The sequence below is a fragment of the Rhodotorula toruloides genome (genome assembly GCF_000320785.1).
Source record: "Rhodotorula toruloides NP11 unplaced genomic scaffold Scaffold36, whole genome shotgun sequence".
Lineage (NCBI taxonomy): Eukaryota > Fungi > Basidiomycota > Microbotryomycetes > Sporidiobolales > Sporidiobolaceae > Rhodotorula > Rhodotorula toruloides.
The window spans coordinates 127950-147853 of record NW_015622996.1 but is presented as its reverse complement, the minus strand read 5'-3'; the positions used below and the strand labels follow the sequence as shown (position 1 = coordinate 147853).

Sequence of the window (19904 nt, the reverse complement as noted above, 5' to 3'; positions counted from 1 at the left end):
GCCCACGGACGCTCGAATCGTCTGTCGACTTCTCCTCCCTCTCACCCGCTCAACTTGAACATGAGCGCCTCTGGCTCGAGTGGCTTGGGCGGATGGTCGTCGCTCATCCCACCCGGCGCTGAGTGGATCGAGCCCAACTATGACCAGATCCTCAAGAGTGTCGCCGCAGGACAGTCGCCCTACCTCGTGATCATTAACATAGTTCGGAATCTTTACCATCCGACCGTGCCAGCCGGCTTCACGGGACAGCTGTACTTCTTGCTTGGGCTCTTCGCGATGTGCGTCCTCCTCTACCTCCTCGCAACTGTCGCTGACGCTCCAGCGCTTCCAGACACACGCTCACTCTGGTTCTTGGACTCGCCATTCGCCTCGCCCAAGGGCGACTATGGTTCTTCACTCGGCTCGACAGAACCGTCGTCCTGCCGAACACCTCGACCTTGTACGCGTTTTGCGCCACCGTCTACGCCGCTCGTACGTCGCGAAGAATCGTCCGTGCAGACATCCGCTGACCCATCCCTCCAGTCGGCATCGTCCTCATCGTCGCCTCGATCGACATCTCGCGAGGAGGCGATTTGCCAAGATGGTACCAAGGAATGCGGGCGTCCTGGTTCGGCTGCCTCTGGGTTGGCGCTTACTTCGAGATTTGGTCGACGCTGTGCGGATGGTACATCCGCAAGAAAGGCGCCTTCTACAAGGAGTCACGCGTCAAGACGGTGCTCGCCATCCTCATCCCCCTCGCCGTTCTCGTCATCGCCTGGGTCCCGCCTCTCGTCATTTTCTACTTCTCCATCCACGCCTACAACCACTCTTTCGTCGTCGCTGGAGAGATCGTCGACATGCTCGAGGAGTGGCAGAAGACGTGGACGCCTGCCAAAGGCCTCGAAATCGACAAGCTGGCGATGCTCTTCGCACCTGGGTCGGAGCTCGGTTACGACTTCACAAAAAGCTCGCACCTGACGCGGACTGGATACGCCTATGTCGCAGGCATACTCCTCGCAACGTTTGCCGTCAGCTGCTCCGCATCACGCGAAGGAACTTGTAGCTGACCGAGCGAACCGACAGATTTACCTCGTCGGCGTCTGGCTCGAGGTGGCGCATCTCTCGCAGACGGTCTCTGACCTTCGCACACAAGCTAGAGAAGCCGTCTACAAGCGCAACAGAGGAGCCCGGCCAAGCGACCTGACCGGCAAGACGAACGAGCGCTCCGACTCTTCCGCATCGACGCCTTCTTTGTCGACTCGGATCGCCCGACAACTCGATGAAGAGCAGTTCGCCCACGATGGGCGGACCGAGGCGACGCAGCACCCTTGGACGTTGCTGGCTTGGGTGCGAAGAAATCGTCTTTACTCGGCAGGGTGCATTGCGACGATGCTCCTCGTCAACGCCGGCATCGACTTGTGGCAGGCGACGACGCGCGTCGACCTGCGTTATCCGTCGGGACAGTTTATCGTAGAGATCCTGATCTCCTGGTACGCAAAACCCCGTGCATCCGCTTCGAACCGCGACTGACGCCTCTCCCCAGCTGGATGAACGGCATCCTTTCGACCGCTGTCGCTCTCCTCCTCCTTTTCCGCTCTCTCGACGCCTCGACTTCGCCTTTCCTCACCCTCCTCCGCCACCGTCTCCCCTTCCTCCCTTTCCCTCCCCCTCCCGCCGTCACCTGCTCGAACGCAACTCGCTCACTCATCACGACTGAACCGCCTCGCTACGCCGCAGCGTACGCGACAGGCTCTGTTCCTCTCGTCGAGCGCACGACGACGAGGTCGTTCAACGATGCGGCGGAGGGAGAGACGCCTCTGCCGGTCATGCTGTCGGAGCGGGGTCGGAAGGAGAGTGAATGGGATGACCACGAGCAGGAGAAGCAGGGGGCGTGGAGCGCAATTGCGGATAGCAGTGCACCTTCGAGTCCTCATGCGATGTGATAGAAATGCAGGAGTATCCGTAGAACCGGAATTGACGATTGCAGCGTTGTCACGGTTCCCATAGCTACACTTTGAGAATGCCTGAATTGTCATCTGCATGACATGCGAGAGTGCTGAGCGCAACTGCTCGGCCTTCGAGTGACCCCCGACTGCGCGTCGTGCTGGACTCGCGGTCCGGCGAGTCGTCAGGGAGCGACGTCCTGCTTGTGGAAGCTTGTTGTTTCGCCTATCCCGTCGGCTGTACCGCCGCAAGGGCTCATCGCGCGTCTTCCATCTTGACCTCTCCGTTCAAGCCGCTCGGACCCGGACCGGCGATCGACGAGTGAGCGCCGTTCGTTGCGGGGACAGAAGGAGCAGGGGGTGGCGCAGGCGTGCTAAGCGCATCGGCGAGGTCGGGGAAAGCCTCGCCCATCTGGGCGCGGAGGAGGTCGCGGTAGTCCTGCGAGACAAGACGAAAGTCAGGTGTTTTCGCTTCGGGAGGTTCCGTCGACGCGTGCTCACCGACACTGCTGAGAGAATGCCATTGGTGTACATGTTCTCGCCGGAGAGACGCTCGATGAAGTTCTTCGTGTGCATGTGCGGATTCTTGCCCTGGTCGACGAAGCTGTTGGGAGATCCTGCGTGTGAGCTGCTGCGCTAAGGCGCTTCCTACGGCTGGCTCACTTAATCACCTCAAGGGGAATGTTGACGTTTGCAACGAGGTCCTTCTGAGCGTGCAAGCGACCGAGTTGTTCGATCGTTTGTTGCCTGTCGAGGAGGAGAGGGTATCAGGCTGAAGCCAGATCTGACGCGGAAAGCTGCATTCACGCCTTGCGACCAATCAGTCCGCCCGGCACACCGCTCGCCACGCCATTTGACGAGCTTTCGAGAGCCGACTCTTGCACGTCGCTCGCACCTGATGAAGTCGGATGGGTCAGCGTCAACAGCTCCTGACGGGCTGAAAGAACCTGTACTCACAGATGCCAAGCTCTAGCAGCGTCTGGAGTAGCTGCTCGAGGCTCTGCTCGATTTGAAGGCGAGGAGGAGCTGCTGTCGCTGGAGGAGGGGCGGCGGTCATGGCGGCGGCGTCTGGCGCCTCGGCGGGAAGAGCAATCGACTTCTGGCGAGCTTGAGAGCAGTACAGGCGCACAGCCGAGCCCGAAGCTGAGCGAAGCGGTGAGTGTCGTCGACGGACCTTCCTCGCCCTGTTCTTCGACCCCGACGACCAATTTGTGGCTGCTCTAGCTGGCTTGTGCGCGTGTTGCTGGACAGAACAGACTTCTCGAAGAAGTGCACAGGTGAGCACGCCCCTTCCCATGCCGCTGCTGCGACGCCTGAGCGCTTCACGAGTGGACCTCCTCTTCGAAGTTGAATGAGGGAATGGCACGGCGGCGACGCTCTCTGATGGGCAGCAGAGACGCTTGGACGATGAACAGAACCGTTCTAGCTTCCTATGCGAGGTGGCGCCTTCGTACGTCGCGCTGACACCTTCGTCCACCTCGTCGCAGACGCTCGCTCCTCTCCGCATTCCTCACCTCGGCAACGCTTTACCCTTAACGACTTTCTGACGACTGCTCACGGCTCACGGCTTGACGACCGATGCCGAAGACTCTGACAAGGTCGCTGTCACGAGTGAGCCTTCCCTCCTGCATTTCGAGAGGTAAAGACGCTGACCGCTGACTTCGATCAACAGCCTCTGGCGGACCTGAGCAACCTCCTGTGGATTCGCTCAAAGGCCGCCAAGACGGATACGGTCGAGCAGACGGCCGGCCCTCCCCCGCTGCTCGCCCTTCCCGAAATCACTGCCGACCCGTTCGCTCCTTTCGACCTCGATGAACCCGACGACCACCTCGACGCACCCTTCGACGGTCCTACTCGTCCCTCAGTCGACTCTCACCTCTGGAAGGAGTGCACGCCAATCCCGGATGATCCGATGGGCGAAGCATTGGCGGAGGAATCCTTCGCACGGAGGGTCGCGAGTCGACACACGGCCATCGTCGAGACTGAGGACGAGTTATCCGGCTCGGAGGACGAGTACGAAGATGCCGACGATTCGAGCGAGTTTGCCGAGCCGGTGTCGCCGTCCTTCGAAGACGAAAGCGCGGGCGCGATCTCGACACCCAATACGTCGCTTCCACACGCTTCACCCGATCGCTACGACGCCGGATCACCATGGGCGTCGTCACCGCATGCGAAGGGTGAGGCTGGCTCCCAGCAAGACGGCTATCCTTTTCCGCACACCTCGACTCCACCTCGCCCTCCAGCCGCTCATTTCGTCGAGCTGATCGAGACGTGCCCTACTCCACCTTCGTCAGCTGCCGTTGTGGCCGAAGAACGGCGACGAAGCCTACTCGTGGCTAGCGGTCTAGGAATCGATTGCGAGGAAGACTCGGATGGCGAAGACTCGACGCGACCGTCTTCCGTCACCCCGAGATCTCCCAGCCGCATTCGGTCCCGATCTCGCTCGCCGTACCAGCTCGGTAGTCGAGCAGCATCTCCCGACTCGCTGGACGAGGAGGAACAAGCGGAGATCGTTGAACCACCACTCGAGTCGTACCCGCCGTCGCTCTACCCGGACGAGGCCCACTTCGACACGTACACTCGCCGGCCTCGACATCCCCGCGCCTCAGTCTATCGCTCGGACGACGAAGACCCCTTGCCCTTTTCCGAACTCACCTCGACGAGTCTTGTCAACTCGCTCCTTGCTCTCCGTCAACCTCACAACGACTCGACTTCGCACATCCCCGCTCCTCCGGCTGAAGACCCGTCGACTCTGCCCGCCCCCCGTCACGTCCGCCCTCACCACGCCCGAGAGCGTTCGGGCGCTCAGTCTCCTGCACCCTTCTCTGACTTGGTCTCGCCCACGACCGCCCAATCTCGACGCGACTTCAGCACCTCCCAGCCCTTCCTCCGCGCTCAGCAGTCTAATTCCACCCTCTTCTCGTGGGATCTCGCCCACCTTCCCGCTCCCCGCACGCCACGAGAACGGCCATTCAGAGTCCGCACCTCTGCTCTTTTCCTCCCGACGTCCTTTCTCGGCGGCGGAAAGGGAACGGGCTTGTACGGCGATGTGTGCGGTGCGGTCGAGCGGAAAGTCGAGGAGCCGAAGAAGAAGGAGAGGCGGCGCTCGATGCCGTTCAGCAGCAGTCTGGCGAGTCTGAGTGCCGTGTTTAGCGGCGATAGCGAGCGGTCCGCGCGGCGAAACAGCGGCTTCGGTATCAGGTCGGCGTCCGTCGCGGGACACGCCATTCCAGAGGATGCCGTCGACGCTCGTCCTTGGACACCCTCGCTCGCACCTCAAGTCGACGAGTTCGCCGTCCTCGCAGCGGAGAAGGATGTCGTTCCGCCTAAGAGTGACAGGCTCAAACGCTCGACTAGCCTCCGCAGGTCGCTCAATCGATGGACTAGGCGGGCGAGCTGGGCGCCATCAACGGCGCTCGACGTGGAGGAGGAGGATGAAAGGCGGCGAGAAAGGCAGGAACGGAGGAAGAGCGGGTTGAGCTTCTCGTTGTTTCGGCCGCAGGGCACCAGGCCGGCGGAGGACCTCGACCACTGGGTTTCCGTCGTTTTCCGCTAGAGTTACTTATCCCCATACACGCATCTTCGACGTCTATTCACGCCTAATCTACGCTCTCACGACTTGTTGTTGTCGAATGCCATGCAGTGCAGACGTTCCGTTTGATTCGATTCTCGGGTTTCTCGGCGAGCTCCTCTGGCACACTATTGCCCGCGCTCATCCTCCCATTCCTCCTCTGCCTCGCCGTCCTCTGCACCCGTCTCTCCCTCCGTCCCAGGTCGAGGCCCGACGAAACCGAAGTAGTTCCCTAGCCGGCGGAACACACCTCGAACAGCCTCGGCGCTCTCATCCTCGTTCATTTCGCGCTGCCTGTTCGCCTCTTCTCCGTCCTCGTCCTCGCCAGCGAAGCCCCCAGGCATCTCGCCTCCACCGCCGTTCAGCATCGCCAGTTCCTCCAATAACTCGGCCCGAAGCTCGTCATTCAGCTCGACCTGCGGTCCTTCCGCGCCCATACCCAGCATGCGCATCAATCCGTCTCGCAACGCAGCGGCGACGTCCGTGCCCCCGCCTCCTCCTCGGCCTGCTAGACCCGCTGGTACGACGCCACGACCTCGTCGGCGAAAGGATGGCGCGGCGTACAGCATGGCGAAGTACGAGTCGTCGTAGTGCGTGACGTTGGGACCGGTGGGAGGGAGAGGGTCGAAGGAGTAGAAGGTGCCGCTTCGGGCAGTGGGAGGGAGGTAAGGTCGGACGGAGGGGATTTCTGCGGCGAACGATTGATCAGTATGTGCGTGTGACGAAATGTTCTCCCAGAACACTCACCGGAGATGAAGGCAGCGCGGATGATGCCAGCCGGCGCGTAGCCTTCGGGGAACGGACCCTTTGAGAAAAGCTCTTCGCCAATCTTGACATCTTCGTTCGACTGGTCGTCCAGCATCGTCGCGGCAGTCACGACTGCTTTTCGCAGCCACGCCGTCGACGCCGGGTCTTTCCAGAGTGGTGCTGAGCGGTTGGCGTAAAGTTCGGAGAGCAGGGAGAGGGCATAGGAAGGGTTTTTGCTGCGAGCGGTGAGCGTGTCAGGCGAGGTCGCCGAACTCGAACGTGATCGGACGCACGTGTATGAGCCGTCAGGCTGTGCTCTTCGGTGCGAGACGAGAGCGGGCGGAACGTCGAAGGCGAGAGCGTTCGAGAGGAGCGTCGCAACCATCGGGAAGCGGAGGATCGCGCTGACGAGAGCGGCAGTGCTCTTGTCTCCGGTCTATATGGAAGGGAACGATGAACATGCCGAGTGCACCGAGAGTAAGGGACCGGGACGTACCTCCTTCTTCTCCTCTTCCTGGTTCCGCAAGCACAGCGCCTTTGCGTAAGCGAGTCCAGGATAGCCACTTATGCACATCGACGGATACGCCGCCTCAAGCGCCGGAATGAGCTTGAAGAACCACTCGTGCTGACCCGCCTTCGGCGCGAGGAGGTCGAGCCAGCAGAGCATCCCAACTGGATCTGCGTCGCCGCTTATGCTCAGTCCGATCTTCGCCCATTCGAAGGCTGTCCGCCAAGTTCCGCGCTTGACGAGGAGTGCGACTTTGCGAGCAATGCCGAGGTAGAGGGCGCGGTTCTCGATCTGGCTGTACGCGAGGCGGAACGAGCCGGAAGGGAAGGTGGGAGGGAGTGGAGCGGAGAGGGCGTAGAGTGCTCGGGAGAGGTGGGTAGACGAGGCGCCCTGGTCACCTTGTTGCGCCATCATCTCGGACAGCTGCATGTGGGTGTCGACGTGGTAGGGCTGCGCGGCGAGGACGTCGTACAGCCTGTTTCCGTCCGCTTGCTGCAAAACCTCGAGGAACATCATCTGCGCCTGCTTATAGCTTGGCGAGTGTACAAAGGTAAACCAGTCTCCGCCGCTCGCGTCCTCCTGCGCCTCGACGCCCTCGTACCGCTCGAGTGTGAGAACACCTGCAGGCGATGGCCAACCGGGCTCGGGCGTTGCGAGATACGACGAGGTGCGGCGGAGGGAGGTGGCGTGGTGCGGATTGTTGGCGAAGCGAGCGTGCAGGTTCGAGCGAGGGGCTTGAGGAGCGCTTCCGATCTGGGATGGTGATGGTCAGACGAAAGTCAAAGCGGTAGCTCGGCGGCACATACCACACTCTTGCCGAACATTCGCCGCAATTCGGCATCGGAGTCGAGGTACTTCGGGTCGAAAGCGTAGACCTGGAGGGGGCCGTCAATGCGCCGCTTTCCCTGGACGCGAGATCGCACGCACCTCCTTGACAGCGGCCCATTTGGGATCAAGACGACTTGTCGCCGTCGAACCAGCCGTAACCTGGGCATTTCCGCCCCTCGTCGCCAGCTCCGCCAGCGCCCTGTCAATCTCGTCCATCCCGTCATCCTCGACCTTGGGCGTCTCTGCCTTCGCAGCTTTGGCCTTTTTGCTCTTCGACTTTGTAGGCGTCGCAGCAACACTTGGCGGACTGGCAGGAGAGTCGAGGGACACAGGGGCAGAAGGCGAATCGTCGGCGGGTTTCGCAGCCTTCTTCTTTTTCTTTCGGTTCGAGCTCTTTGCCTGGCGGGTAGCAATACCTTCAGTTCGACCTGCGAGCACGAGCAAGGACAACGGACCTTTGTCGGCGCAGCAATCGTGCTCTCCTCCTCCTCCTCGTCCTGGTCGTCCGGCTCATCGCCAAGTCCGAGCTGCAGGGTCCCCAAGTTGGTTCAGCGTTCACAGAGGACACATCTGGGAGCACTCACGGCGGCGAATCCTCCCTTGGGTTGCGCTACCACTTCTTCTTCCTCCTCATCAGTTATGTCATTCTGGGTCGGAAGAGTCGACGTCGAAGCCTGTCGGGAGCGCTCGAGCTCTTCCAGCTCGGCAAGTTCGCGTTGTTGGCGCTTGTTGAGCCGGCCCATAGCAAGTTCAGCGGTCTAGCGGGATGAAGTCGCTTGCTGACCCTCGTCCGACCTGCTCTCCCTCGTCCCGCTCGCTGCTCTCGCTGTCTTCCCGCTCAGACTGCTCGCACGATGTTTTCTGCTCACCGGGACGACCGTCAGGTGCGCTCACGTCCCCTCGCGCGCCCTCCCACGTCGTCGCGAGCTCACACACCTCGTCCCCACCTCAAGCAGGTCGAAGCGCCGCCCTCGCCTCCAGCGGTCGACAGGCTGTCCAAGCTGCCGATGGAGCTCTTGCAGAAGATCTTTGACGACGCCTACGCCACCGACAAGCCGACTGAGCCTCTCTCGCGCACCCTTCTTCCCCTCTTCGACCGCTGCGTCTGGCGCGACGTCAAGGTCGTCGGTGACAAGCGCCTTGTCGCCTTCTGCGCCACTTTCCAGACTCGCCCGTCGGTCGGGAGGCACTGCCGCACCCTGAAGGTTGAGCACCTCAGGTCTCCGGCCGTCGTCTCGCAAGCCTCTCTCGAGACCGTCTTCGCGAATGTCCCGATCCTCGTCACACTCGTCATCCACGGTGACTGGGACACTCTTCTCGAAGTTCTGATGCCTTCCGGGCGCCAGGCTGCATTGCCGTTCAGCGCAACGATCCGACATTATTCTTGCATCTGCAAGACGCAACGCACCGACCCGTACAACCCGGCCTACCTCGCGTGCATCACCAGCATGACGGGCTTGACTGCTCTTCAGCTCGTTCTCGAGCACACAGAACAGGGCAGCGCCGTCTCCCCTCCTTTGCCTTCGAACGGATCGGTCAAGGTCGCACCGCTCAACGTTCTTTCCATCTCAGTCTTGCGCGAATCAGACCTCGACAGTTTGCGCCTGCTTCTCCGGAGTGTCCCATCAGTCAAGAAACTTGTGGTCGCGCATTCTGATGAGCCATCGCGCTTGGAGAAGCTGATCCAGGCACTCGCAGCTCCGGACCGCCTTGAGCACTTGGTCTTGCACGCATTCGCCGTCGCGCGTCGTGCTCTACCCGCCGAACTCAAGCAGCTCACCCACCTCAAGCAATTCACGTTTCACGGCGACTTCTCCCAACTCGGCCGCGACTCTTTCGACATCTTGCGTGCCTTGCCGCTGGAGCGCATCGAGCTCGGCAGAAAGAGCGACATCTCTTCCGTCGAGCTCATTGCTCTTCTCACGGGCGAGACGAGGCTCCCGAGTCTTAAGAGGCTTCACCTCGACAACCTGGAGGGCGTAATTGGCGGCTCGATCGCTACGGAAAGCGATATCGACGAGGACGGCGCGGATCGCGGTTGGATAATGCCTCGCTGGACACGCTCATTCCGCAAAATGGATCGTCACGGCCTCATCAACGCGGGCGTCAAGATCACCGGCTCCTTCCTTCGCGCTTCCGACACGGAAGACGCATGGAACGACGCGCTCGACACTTTCGCAGACAACGAGAACGAGCTCTTCTGGCTCGCTATGGAGGCCAATGATGGCGACGAGGTCGCAGCCTGGGAGGCCGTCTACAGCGGGCGGATGTTTTGAGTTCAGTCTTTCGGTGTACTGCGTGAAGTGTAGTCAAACAGGGCGTTCTCCTGCGTGCTACGGACGCCCGATGCTCGCAGCCTATACCTCTTTCTGCCAGCCCTTTCGCTTCTGGCCTGCTGCTCTGCCTCTTCGCATTCTCGCGCCTCGCGCCTCACGCCGCTCTGTCCGGTTCTTTCAGACGAGTTCAGCAGCAAGCGATAGTTCCGCCACACAGTCGATCTAGACCGCACTCTCCCTCGTCGTAGTCCTCGACAACCCCCCTCCCTCCGCCTCATGCACCTCCATCTCCCCAACCCTCTCCTTGACATCCTCCCCCTCGACCTTCTCGTTCTCGGGCTGGTCGACAGCCTGCGCATGCGACTCTTTTTCGATAGCGGCGTCGGCAAGCGCGACGCGGGCGGTGCGGTCGAGGGAGGAGATCTTGCGGTGGACGGTGCGGGAGACGCGGAGAGGGCGACGGACGACCTGCGACGAGAGGCATGTCAGAGGTACTTCTACAAAGAGCGAGAGGAGGCGGGAGGCGCACCATGACGGGAGCACTTGACTTCTGCACCAAGTAGTTCGAAGTCGATCCGAGAAGCATGCTGCACAAGATCGAGGGAGTCAGTCTCCAGCTACGAGGAATGCAAGAGATACGAGATGCGAAGAAAGCGAGAGACTCACCCCTTCAGCTTCGTCAACCCCCGACTTCCCACCAGCACCAGCGTTGGCTCGAGGTAATCAATCATATCGACAAGCATGTGTCGCGGGACCTTGGCATGGATGGCCTGGCAGATGACGCGGACGTTGAGGCGCGTCCGCTCGAGAAGAGTGGTTGCTTGGCGCGCGAGTTGCAGGGCTGGTGCTTGTCGTTCGCGTTGGTTGGCGATCTTGGCTTGGCGAGAGGTGTCGTCCGAGTCGACTGCGAAGCAGCGCGGTCAGCAAGCTCTGAGAGGGATAGAGCGAGAGCGGACGCACGCTTCGAGTCCGTCTCCATGACCGAGACGAGGATGCACTGTGTCGAGAGATCGCGGCAAAATCAGTTCCACTGCAGAGTGACAGCACCGACGAGCGATACCACGACGCACCTCGTCACCCTCACGCAAGACCGTCCCGATAGCCCACTGGATCGCATACAGACTCTCCTCGCTCAAGTCGCTCGCAACAAGGTACCTCCTCCTCTTCCTCCCTGCCTCCACAAGCGCCCTATCCGGATCTCCATGCGTAAGCGTAACCGTACACCGGTTCTTCTCGAACGTCGGTCGGCCAGTCTTGAGTTCGAGCTTTTGCGGCGCGCCGGACTTGGTTGATTTCCGGCGTGGGAGGAGGCCGGTTCGAGGGTTAGCCCGGGGCAGGCCGCCGATTGTTGCGGTTGAGGAGGAGAGTGAAGGGGAGTTGGAGATCAGGGAGGAGGACATCGGGTCGGTTGGAGGGATTAGGTTGGGACCTTCGCCGGGGTAGTAGATCGTGTTTCCTTCGCGGGTCAGGAAATCGAAGGGCGTGTCGGCCGATGCGTTAGCCTGCCAGGATGAGAGTGCATCAGCTTCCACCCGCCTGAAGTAGCCTGGCGAGCTATGCGGCAACGCCAGGCATTGAGGAGGACCAGCGACGTACCTCCGTGTTCTTCTCGACCTCTTCGTCGAACTCGATCTCCTCGTCGTCCTCGCTGAACTCGTCGTCGTAACCGACGCTGCCGTTCTCGCTGCCCTCCTCGTCGCTCGTGTCGTCGTCGACAAACGCATTGCTCGGCGAAACGACCGGCATCGGTCGTGCACCCTCGCCCTCGCTCTCGCCGTCCATGTCGTCTCCACGGATACCCTCCGCAGATGCATCGCGACTCCTCGTCCCCGCGCGCGAGCGGCTGCGCGACTTGCTCGACCTGCGCCAAGGAGACAGCGACCTGCCCCGACCCCTGCCGCGGTCGTCCTCCGAGTCCGAAGTCCCTGCGCCCGCTGCACCCGACTTGTTTGTGCTCCGTCGGATGGACAGGAAGTTCATTGTGTCCGCCGAGAGCGTGTACGATGAGCGAGAGACGGGTCGATGATGTCGCGAGGTGGGGGTTCCGTTCGAGCTGGCGGCTGTCGCTGGTGGATTGGGTCGTACGTAGGTATGGATAAGTACTCTAGAGCAGTCTACTGAACGTGTCTGCTCGCAGTGATTGGCGATCTTTCTGAGCGAGGTCGTCACGGTGAAAGGCCAAGTACCCCTTCGCCGACATCGACTCGGCTTGTGCCGCTCACACGCTCTCGGGCTGAGCTGACGGGTGCTCACTGCCACTAACTGAGCTCACTGAACGCTCACGTAGTCGCTCGAACTTGTCCCGCCGCGCCCTTCCGCCTGCTCGACTCGCAGTCGCCTCCCCCGCTTTGCCGCACCGACCACGCTACCGAGCTCGTCCAGGGGCCGCGCGGGAACACGAGATGGACTTTGCAGACGTGGTGCACAAGGCACTTGAGGAGAGGCAGCGCGGCGGGGCAGACGATGGCGAGACGGGCGCACTTTCGAAGGGAGATGGACATGACAAGGGCAAAGAGCGTCCGCCGGCTCTGTCGCTCCTGTCTGTGCCCGGGTCAGACAGGCCGACGAGCGCGGGTGCGAGTCCCGTTGCGCGAGCACAGGACGGACCGTCTTCGCCTGGAACGCCGCGAACCGCTACCTCGCCAAGTTCGCCTCTCCAGCTCCCCTTTCTCCTCGCAAACGGCCGTCCGAACGCAGGCGGCTCGAAGCGGGGCCCGGATTCTCGCTCTCCGTCCGCATCGAGATCGCCGACTCGTCGCCAGACGGCGGCAGACGAATTCCTCCTTCCTCCTTTCTACGGCGCGCAGATCCCCTCCTCGCCGACTAGCTCTCCCCCTTCGAACGCTCTCGGTCTCGACACACCTCGACCGAAACATCGGACGCAGGCGATGTTCAATTGGTTCGACGACATGAGGGAGAAGGAGGGAAGGGATTCGGGCGAGACGGAGACGTTCAGGCGGACAGACAGTCCAGCTCGGCTCGACATGAGTCGGTCGTCCTCGCTTTCAACAACGGCGAACAAGGCGAACGATGGTCCGAACGGCGTTCCGCCCTGCCCCGCATCCGGCGCGAAACCCCGCTCCTCATACCGCTTCCCGACCACCTCCTCCTCTCCCTCCTCATCCAAAACGCGCCGCCGCCAACCTCGCCAAAACGGCTATGCCAACAGTAACCTCGCCCAGGACGCGCAGTCGATGTCGAGCGACCGCGACTGGTCAGATGTCGACTCGACGCCTGCTCCTCGTCCCAAGTCCTCCCCCTCCGCCTCGAAAGACAAACGTCCGCCCTCGCCTTCTCATCCGCGCCGATCAAGCACCGACGAGAAACGCCAAAACAGCGCCGACACGACTGGCGCACAATCGATGGGGTCGGACTTGACGAGCGGCGCACAAGTGAGCGGTGGCCTGCGCGGGGCTTTCACCGTCTCGGATCTCGAGCGCGGCGCGCGAATCTTGCGAGGCGAAGAGCCTGATCGGCCCGCGCACGAGACGCCTGCTGGAGCGGCGAAAGAGTCGACCCCGAAGCATACTTCGGCGCTCAAGAAGCCTCAACAGGCGCTTTCGCCGCTGTTCAAGGGCTCGACAAAGTTGTTGGGTGGAGGGAAGTTGAAGCGCGCGCGGTCGGCGGGCGAGGCGGAGGGTCCGTCGAGTGGGGTTCAGACGCCTTCGGGCGAGGCCGGCGGGCATTCGAGGGACGTTTCGGAGCGAGGGAGCGTGCCAGCGACGCCTGCGCGGCCCAGGAGTATGCATGATGCGGCGGGGGAAGAGGCAGAGTGGGAGGACGAGACGAGGGACCAGTTCGACACGCTGGCGGGCGCGCGGAGCCACGATGCACAGTCGGGACGGCCGAACCAGAGTCGGAGAAGCAGCTTGTGGACGGGCGGAGGCTTCTTCGCGCCTCACCATCGCGCAAGTGGGTCAGGGTCGGGGACGTCGACTCCTCGTGGCGGCGAGAGCGAGGACGAGGGCGCGGCATCGAGCGGTCCCGGCCCGAAGAGGCCGGCGGGTGCGGCAAGGAGGGGCAGCGCCTGGAACGTTGTCAAGAACCGTTTCGGCGTTGCGGGAGGCGACAAGGGCAGAAAGAAGAAGGAGAAGCAGGGTGCGAGTTTGACCGGTCATGAGCTCGTCTCGGTACGATCTACCCTTTCTCCCCTTCTCGTATGAGCACTCGTTGACGCTCGTCGTACCAGGAACTCGCTACGGGCGTCTTGCCGCTCGTGCTCGTCAAGATGGCGACGATGGACCGGGACGACAAGGGCGACAAGCGCATCCCGATTCTCATGAACTACCTGAGTGCGTGGTCGTGCGTTTCTCCTTCTCGCGTCATGCTAACGTGTCTCTCGCGCCTGCAGAGCTCAAGATCACCGACTCGGTGTACCCCTTCCACGACCGCCACGCCATCTTCCGCATCGAGCTCGAGTACGGCGACGGCGCCGTCAAGTGGGTCATCTACCGCGAGCTCAAGGACTTCGTCAACTTGCATGCCCACTACCACGTCGCCAACCTTCGCCAAGGGATCGACAAGTTCCCGGCCTTTCCCAAGACCAGCTTGCCGTACCTCAATTGGCTCAAGAGCGAGGGACGGGGACAGGTTGGAAAGGCGGAGTTTGCGAGGATGCAGCGCGAGGCGCTCGAGAATTACCTCCTCAAGCTGATCCGGGCGACGGTGCGTTAGGATACGTTCCGTTTGATGAACCGTCCGAACAACGCTGATGCCAGTTTCTCGGCTTCGACGCAGATGTTCGGGCCCGGTGCGAACCGTCTCTGCAAGTTCCTCGAGATTTCGGCCATGTCGATCAAGCTCGCTACTTGCGGCGGTGAACAGGGAAAGCAGGGTTACCTCGTTCGTTTCGCTCTCCGCTTTCTCGCCTACCTGCACTGACGAGTCTCCCTCGTAGCGCATCACCTCGTCCGGCGCGTCGAGGCGCAAGCAGCCTGGCTTCCACCCGCTCAGCTGGAAGAAGCGGCATGAGCCGAAGTGGTTCATCGTCCGCGACAGCTACATCGTCGCAGTCGAGAGCCCCGCATCGGTGCGCTCCAACGCTTGCTATCGCGCTCATTGCAATGCTGACGAACGCTGCGCAGACCGAGGTCTTCGAGGTCATCATGGTCGACTCGACCTTCGAGATCGAGCGTCCGACGCGCATGTATCGCAAAGGCCTCAACTTCCTTCATGCGAACGGCACGAACGACAGCCTCGACGATGTCGACCCGGAACTGCGCGAAGGCAACGTCGACCTCTTGGCCCAGGTTGGGCGGCCTCAAGGCCATCGCGGCGCAGGTGATCCGAACGACCCTTCGACTACCGACCCGAAGAGCAACAACGAGAAGGAAGACCTCAAAAGCTCGTCCGTCCACACCTTCTACCTCCGCTCGAGCGAACGTAAGTTGCGCCTCGTCGCAAAGACGGAACGTCAGCAGGACCAGTTTGTCGCCAGTATCGAGAAGATGCTGGCCAAGACGATTTGGGCAGGCAAGAACCGCTTCGAGAGCTTTGCGCCTATCCGGTTGAACGTCGCGGCGCAGTGGCTGATCGACGGGGTTAGTCGTTCGTCTCCTCGTCCGTTTTCTCCGGCTGACAGCTCTTCACGCAGCGCGACTACTTCTGGAGTCTCTCACGCGCGATTTCTCTCGCCAAGGAGAAGATCTAGTGCGTACTGCTCGCCTCCTTCACCTGCGCCGCGAGCTGACTCGCCTTCCCGCGCAGCATCCACGACTGGTGGCTCTCACCTGAGCTCTACCTTCGCCGCCCCGTCGCCAACAACGGTGTGTGCCACCCTCCTTTTCGCGCTATGCTTGCTCACTAACCACCGCTCGCAGAGAAATGGCGGCTCGACAAGCTTCTTCAGCGCAAGGCTCGCGAGGGCGTCCAGGTGTTCGTCATCGTCTACAAGGAGGTCTCGAACGATTTTACGCCTGTCGACTCGCAGTACACCAAGCTCCGCCTGCGAGGCTTGCATCCGAACATCCACGTCCAGCGCTCGCCTTCGCACACCTCTACCGGCACGCTCCTATGGTCCCACGTGCGTTGCTCACGGCTTCTGTTCTTTCGGGCGCGCTGACGACGCTCTCCTCCCGCAGCACGAGAAGATGTGCGTGATCGACGACACCATCGGATTCATGGGCGGCCTCGATCTCTGCTTCGGTCGCTGGGACTCTCCCGGCCACGTCCTCGTCGACGACGGACCTAATCCCATCAAGGACGGCCGAGCAGTCCACGGCCTCGACACCGAGACCGCCGCGAGGCACCAGATCTGGCCCGGCAAGGATTACTCAAACCAGCGCGTCCTCGACTTCCACACGCTCTCGAAGCCGTTCGAAGACATGTACGACCGCGGCAAGGTGCCGAGGCAGCCCTGGTGAGTCGAGGCGTGTCAGCATACCCTGACAATTACTGACATCGCCTTCCGCAGGCACGACATCGGCCTCCAAATCATCGGTCAGCCCGCTCGCGACCTCTGCCGGCACTTCATTCAGCGGTCCATTCGCTTTCATTGCTGTTGTTGCCGGCGGATGCTGACGAGCTCCTCTTCAGATGGAACTACCTCCTTCGCATTAAGAACCACTCCGTCAAGATGCCTTTCCTCCTCCCCGCGCCCGACTTCACGCCCGAGCAGCTGCAGAACCAGCGCATCACCGGTACCTGCGAGGTCCAGATCTGCCGCTCGGTCGGCCCGTGGTCGATGGGCATCTCGCACATCGAGCACTCGATTCAGAACGCCTACATCAAGTGCATCCAGCTCAGCGACCACTTCGTCTACATCGAGGTGCGTCGAAGTTCTCTCGTTCTTTCCCATGCCCGCTCACGCTTCTTCCTCGCCCGCAGAACCAGTTCTTCATTTCGTCGACCGAGGTTGAGGGGACCGTCATCGAGAACAGGATCGGCGACGCCCTCGTCTCGCGCATTGTGCGAGCCCACAGCGAAGGAACGCCTTGGCGTGCGATCATCGTCACTCCGCTCGTGCCAGGATGTGCGTCGCCCTGGCTTCGTCTCGCTTCCTCCGCACTAATCCGTCTCCTCTGCGCAGACCCTTACCCGCTCGACCACTCCGAAGCCGGTTCCGTCCGCCTCATCATGGAATGCCAGTACCGCACGATCTGCCGCGGCGAGCACTCGATCTTCGCCCGCTTGCGCCGCGAAGGAATCGACCCCGACGAGTACATCACCTTCTTCGGCCTGCGCTCGTGGGGCACACTCTCGAACGGCGCCTTGACGACCGAATCGGTGCGTCTCACTCGCTATTCTCGTTCTCGATGCTCCGCTGACTGGCTGCTCTCACTCGCAGACCTACATTCACGCCAAGGGTATGATCGTCGACGACCGCATCGCCATCATCGGCTCGGCCAACATCAACGAGCGTTCTCAGCGCGGCGACCGCGACTCTGAGCTCGCCTGTATCATTCGCGACACCGACATGATCGACTCGACCATGGCTGGCAAGCCTTACCAGGTTGGCCGGTTTGCGCACACGATGCGCGTCCGCTTGATGCGCGAGCATCTCGGTATCGATGTTGACGAGCTCGAGGCGAGCGAGGGGCGGGAGGAGCTCGAGGCGCACGAGGCAGAGCACTTGACCTCGAAGGACGAGCAGTGGGATCCCGACCACGAGCAGAGCGTCGGCGATGACCACGGCGCCAAGGCGGGTAAGACGTCGCGCTTCATTCGGAGTGCGGCGGGCGCGACGGGCGAGTACGTCAGCGGCGTGAGCGGGGGCGTCGCCGAGGCTGCGTCGCTCGGGTTGCAGAAGACGGCTGGCAAAGTCACGACCGACATGAAGCTCAAGATCGACAAGAAGGAGAACAAGCCGCCTCAGTCTGTCGACGACGACGAGGAGACGAACGCCGACCGCATCGTGCAGGGCTCGTCCGGCACGGATGGCTTCGCTTCGACAGTCGTCCCGACGCTCGAAGAGAAGGTCATGAGCGAGGGCCGCCCTTCCGGCTCGAACAAGCTCGATGGCAATGTGCGCGACTTGCGTCAGCAGGCGGCGAGGGAGCGCAAGCAGGGCCCGACGCTCCAGTCGCCGGCTCAGAAGCGCGAGGCGAAGGAAGAGGCGGAAGGCGACGCGGGCGGACAGCGCCCTCCCTCTGGCGAACCGCAGCCGAGTGACAAGCACCCTCAGCGCAGCAAGCTCGGCGAAAAGACGACGCAGCACAACACGTCTGTCGACGACACGCGCAAGCTCGACATGGAGGATGCCAGTTCGCCCGAGGAGCCTGAGCCGCTTTCGCCTATGAACGAGGACGGGCCCGAGTCGAAGGACAAACAGGACGAGCGCGAGAAGCAGGTCAAGGTCCACCCGCCTCCGCCCGACTTGAACGCCGACCCGCCCGACATCGCCAACGCCGACCAGGGCTACCGCTCGCTCGACCAGGACGGCAAGGACGGCAAGTCGGCTGTGGCTTCGGCTGAGAGTCGCGAGAACCTCCACCGCACGACGAGCCAGTCGCAGGGCAACGAGCAGGCCGTGAACCGCAACACGATCACGTCGAGCTTGCGGCGGAACTTGCGCGAGCGCGGGGCGTACACGATCCCGCTTGCGGCGCCAAAGATCGACCCGTATGGCTTTGCGGACCCGCTTGTCGACTCGTTCTACAAGGACGTTTGGCTGGCGGCGGCTGTCAGGAACACGCAGGTCTACCGCAAGGTGTTCCGCTGCATCCCTGACGACCTTGTCCAGACGTGGAAGCAGCACCGCGAGTTCCAAGTGCGTTCGCTCAGCCTTCTCCTGCCAATTCGACATCGCTGACGCTCATTGCTCGCGCAGAACTGGGCTGAACGGCACAACAAGGTTCGTTCCGCCTCCTCCGCTCTTCCCCTTTCCCCATGCTGACCTTCCCGTCTCGCAGGCCCCGAAGAACGTCGTCCCGCCCGGCGACGAGGCACCTCACAGCGACCCCGCCGGTCACTCCGGCCAGCACGGCGCGGGAGGCGGCGGTTCAGGCGGTGGGGCGATGGGCCAGGGGCGGGACGAGCCCGGTCCTACGATGGACAAGGAGAACCGCGGGTCGGCGATGGAGTCGATCAAGTCGGCTGGTATCCCTGGCGGCGGTACGGGGGAGAAGGAGAAGAGTCGCTCGAGGGACAAGTTGGATGAGTATGGGGTTGCGGAGGAGAAGGGCGGGATTGAGCGGTCGACGGAGGGCAAGTCGACTATAACGCGGAGGGCGAGGTCGTCGACTGTTGCGGCGTCGGAGGACTCGAGCGCGACTGCTGTCGAAGGCGGGAAGAAGGCGCGCGGGCGGAGCGGGACGGTCCTGCGCAGCGGCGGCGGCTCGAACGGCGAGAAGAAGAAGGATGCGGCGTCGCCTAGCTCGCCTGGTGGTGCGAATGGCGGGTCGAGCGAGTCCGGCGGAGGAGGAGAGGGGAATGAGGGGCATGAGCACGAGGATGCGTTCCCCAAGGAGGAGAGGGAGCAGATGGAGGCGCTCCTGGAGGAGGTCACGGGCCAGCTTGGTGCGTTCGCGTGCGTCTCCTTCCTGAGAGTGGGCGAGCTGACAGACTCCGGTCGTTCACTCGCAGTCGTCTTTCCGACAAGGTTCGTGTCCTTCTCCTCTCCGACCTCTCGCGACTCCCGCTGACTCTCGTCGTCTTCTCCTACACCCGCAGGTTCCTCGAGGCAGAGTCCGCAGGCGGCAACTTCCTGTTCTCGAAGGACCGCATCCCGTGCGTCGTCCCCACGCACTCGTCCTCTTCCTCATCGCCGTTCGCTGACTCTTTCCTCCCTCGACTTTCTCCTCTTCTGCAGACCCATGGCTGTGCGTTGCGCCCTTGACTCTTGGAAACGAACTGCGCTGACTGTTTGGTTGATTGCCCGCGCAGATCTACGACTGAGGCGCGTTTCCGCGATAGACACTTTGACTCGCATTACACTTTTTTCTCCGCAATAGCAACTTCGTAATCAGCGCGATTCCCCGCGGGCAACCGTGGCACGTGAATCGTTTTTCGGGAGCCGGCTTTCTTTCTCTCTCTGCGAACGAGGTTGACTTCGACGCTTCGCTCTTTCTCTCTCTCGCACTTTGTTACTCTCCCAAAGAACGACACTACACACG

At 62.0% G+C, this 19904-nt stretch overlaps 7 protein-coding genes across 7 annotated transcripts; 4 read left to right on the top strand and 3 right to left on the bottom strand.

The window, feature by feature from the left end:
* Nucleotides 1-60: 60 nt before the first annotated feature.
* On the top strand, nt 61-1922 carry RHTO_05775 (uncharacterized protein; the record flags this gene model as incomplete). The annotated part of the gene is made up of 5 exons (XM_016419436.1): nt 61-278; nt 332-471; nt 523-1007; nt 1063-1469; nt 1523-1922. 5 exons carry the CDS (start codon nt 61-63, stop codon nt 1920-1922), a joined length of 1650 nt encoding a protein of 549 aa, XP_016269791.1.
* A 256-nt stretch (nt 1923-2178) lies between these two features.
* Nucleotides 2179-2979, bottom strand: RHTO_05774 (Mediator complex, subunit Med10; the record flags this gene model as incomplete). The annotated part of the gene is made up of 5 exons (XM_016419435.1): nt 2179-2361; nt 2424-2526; nt 2586-2669; nt 2730-2817; nt 2880-2979. 5 exons carry the CDS (start codon nt 2977-2979, stop codon nt 2179-2181), a joined length of 558 nt encoding a protein of 185 aa, XP_016269790.1.
* Nucleotides 2980-3500: 521 nt separating this feature from the next.
* RHTO_05773 (uncharacterized protein) lies at nt 3501-5478 on the top strand (the record flags this gene model as incomplete). The annotated part of the gene is made up of 2 exons (XM_016419434.1): nt 3501-3533; nt 3595-5478. 2 exons carry the CDS (start codon nt 3501-3503, stop codon nt 5476-5478), a joined length of 1917 nt encoding a protein of 638 aa, XP_016269789.1.
* Nucleotides 5479-5621: 143 nt separating this feature from the next.
* RHTO_05772 (transcription factor 25 (basic helix-loop-helix)) lies at nt 5622-8319 on the bottom strand (the record flags this gene model as incomplete). Its single annotated transcript, XM_016419433.1, has 8 exons — nt 5622-6181; nt 6241-6476; nt 6534-6676; nt 6737-7501; nt 7555-7623; nt 7676-7975; nt 8032-8103; nt 8161-8319. 8 exons carry the CDS (start codon nt 8317-8319, stop codon nt 5622-5624), a joined length of 2304 nt encoding a protein of 767 aa, XP_016269788.1.
* Nucleotides 8320-8430: 111 nt separating this feature from the next.
* RHTO_05771 (uncharacterized protein) lies at nt 8431-9852 on the top strand (the record flags this gene model as incomplete). Its single annotated transcript, XM_016419432.1, has 3 exons — nt 8431-8460; nt 8533-9172; nt 9275-9852. 3 exons carry the CDS (start codon nt 8431-8433, stop codon nt 9850-9852), a joined length of 1248 nt encoding a protein of 415 aa, XP_016269787.1.
* Nucleotides 9853-10074: 222 nt separating this feature from the next.
* Nucleotides 10075-11832, bottom strand: RHTO_05770 (Usp (universal stress protein) family protein; the record flags this gene model as incomplete). The annotated part of the gene is made up of 6 exons (XM_016419431.1): nt 10075-10320; nt 10382-10439; nt 10519-10756; nt 10813-10849; nt 10923-11354; nt 11449-11832. 6 exons carry the CDS (start codon nt 11830-11832, stop codon nt 10075-10077), a joined length of 1395 nt encoding a protein of 464 aa, XP_016269786.1.
* Nucleotides 11833-12254: 422 nt separating this feature from the next.
* RHTO_05769 (phospholipase D) lies at nt 12255-19686 on the top strand (the record flags this gene model as incomplete). Its single annotated transcript, XM_016419430.1, has 21 exons — nt 12255-13982; nt 14042-14144; nt 14204-14517; nt 14590-14694; nt 14750-14881; nt 14937-15392; nt 15446-15501; nt 15559-15617; nt 15672-15874; nt 15933-16210; nt 16265-16330; nt 16387-16618; nt 16678-16822; nt 16880-17076; nt 17138-18559; nt 18620-18643; nt 18702-19308; nt 19375-19390; nt 19462-19518; nt 19601-19610; nt 19675-19686. 21 exons carry the CDS (start codon nt 12255-12257, stop codon nt 19684-19686), a joined length of 6222 nt encoding a protein of 2073 aa, XP_016269785.1.
* Between the last annotated feature and the right edge of the window lie 218 nt (nt 19687-19904).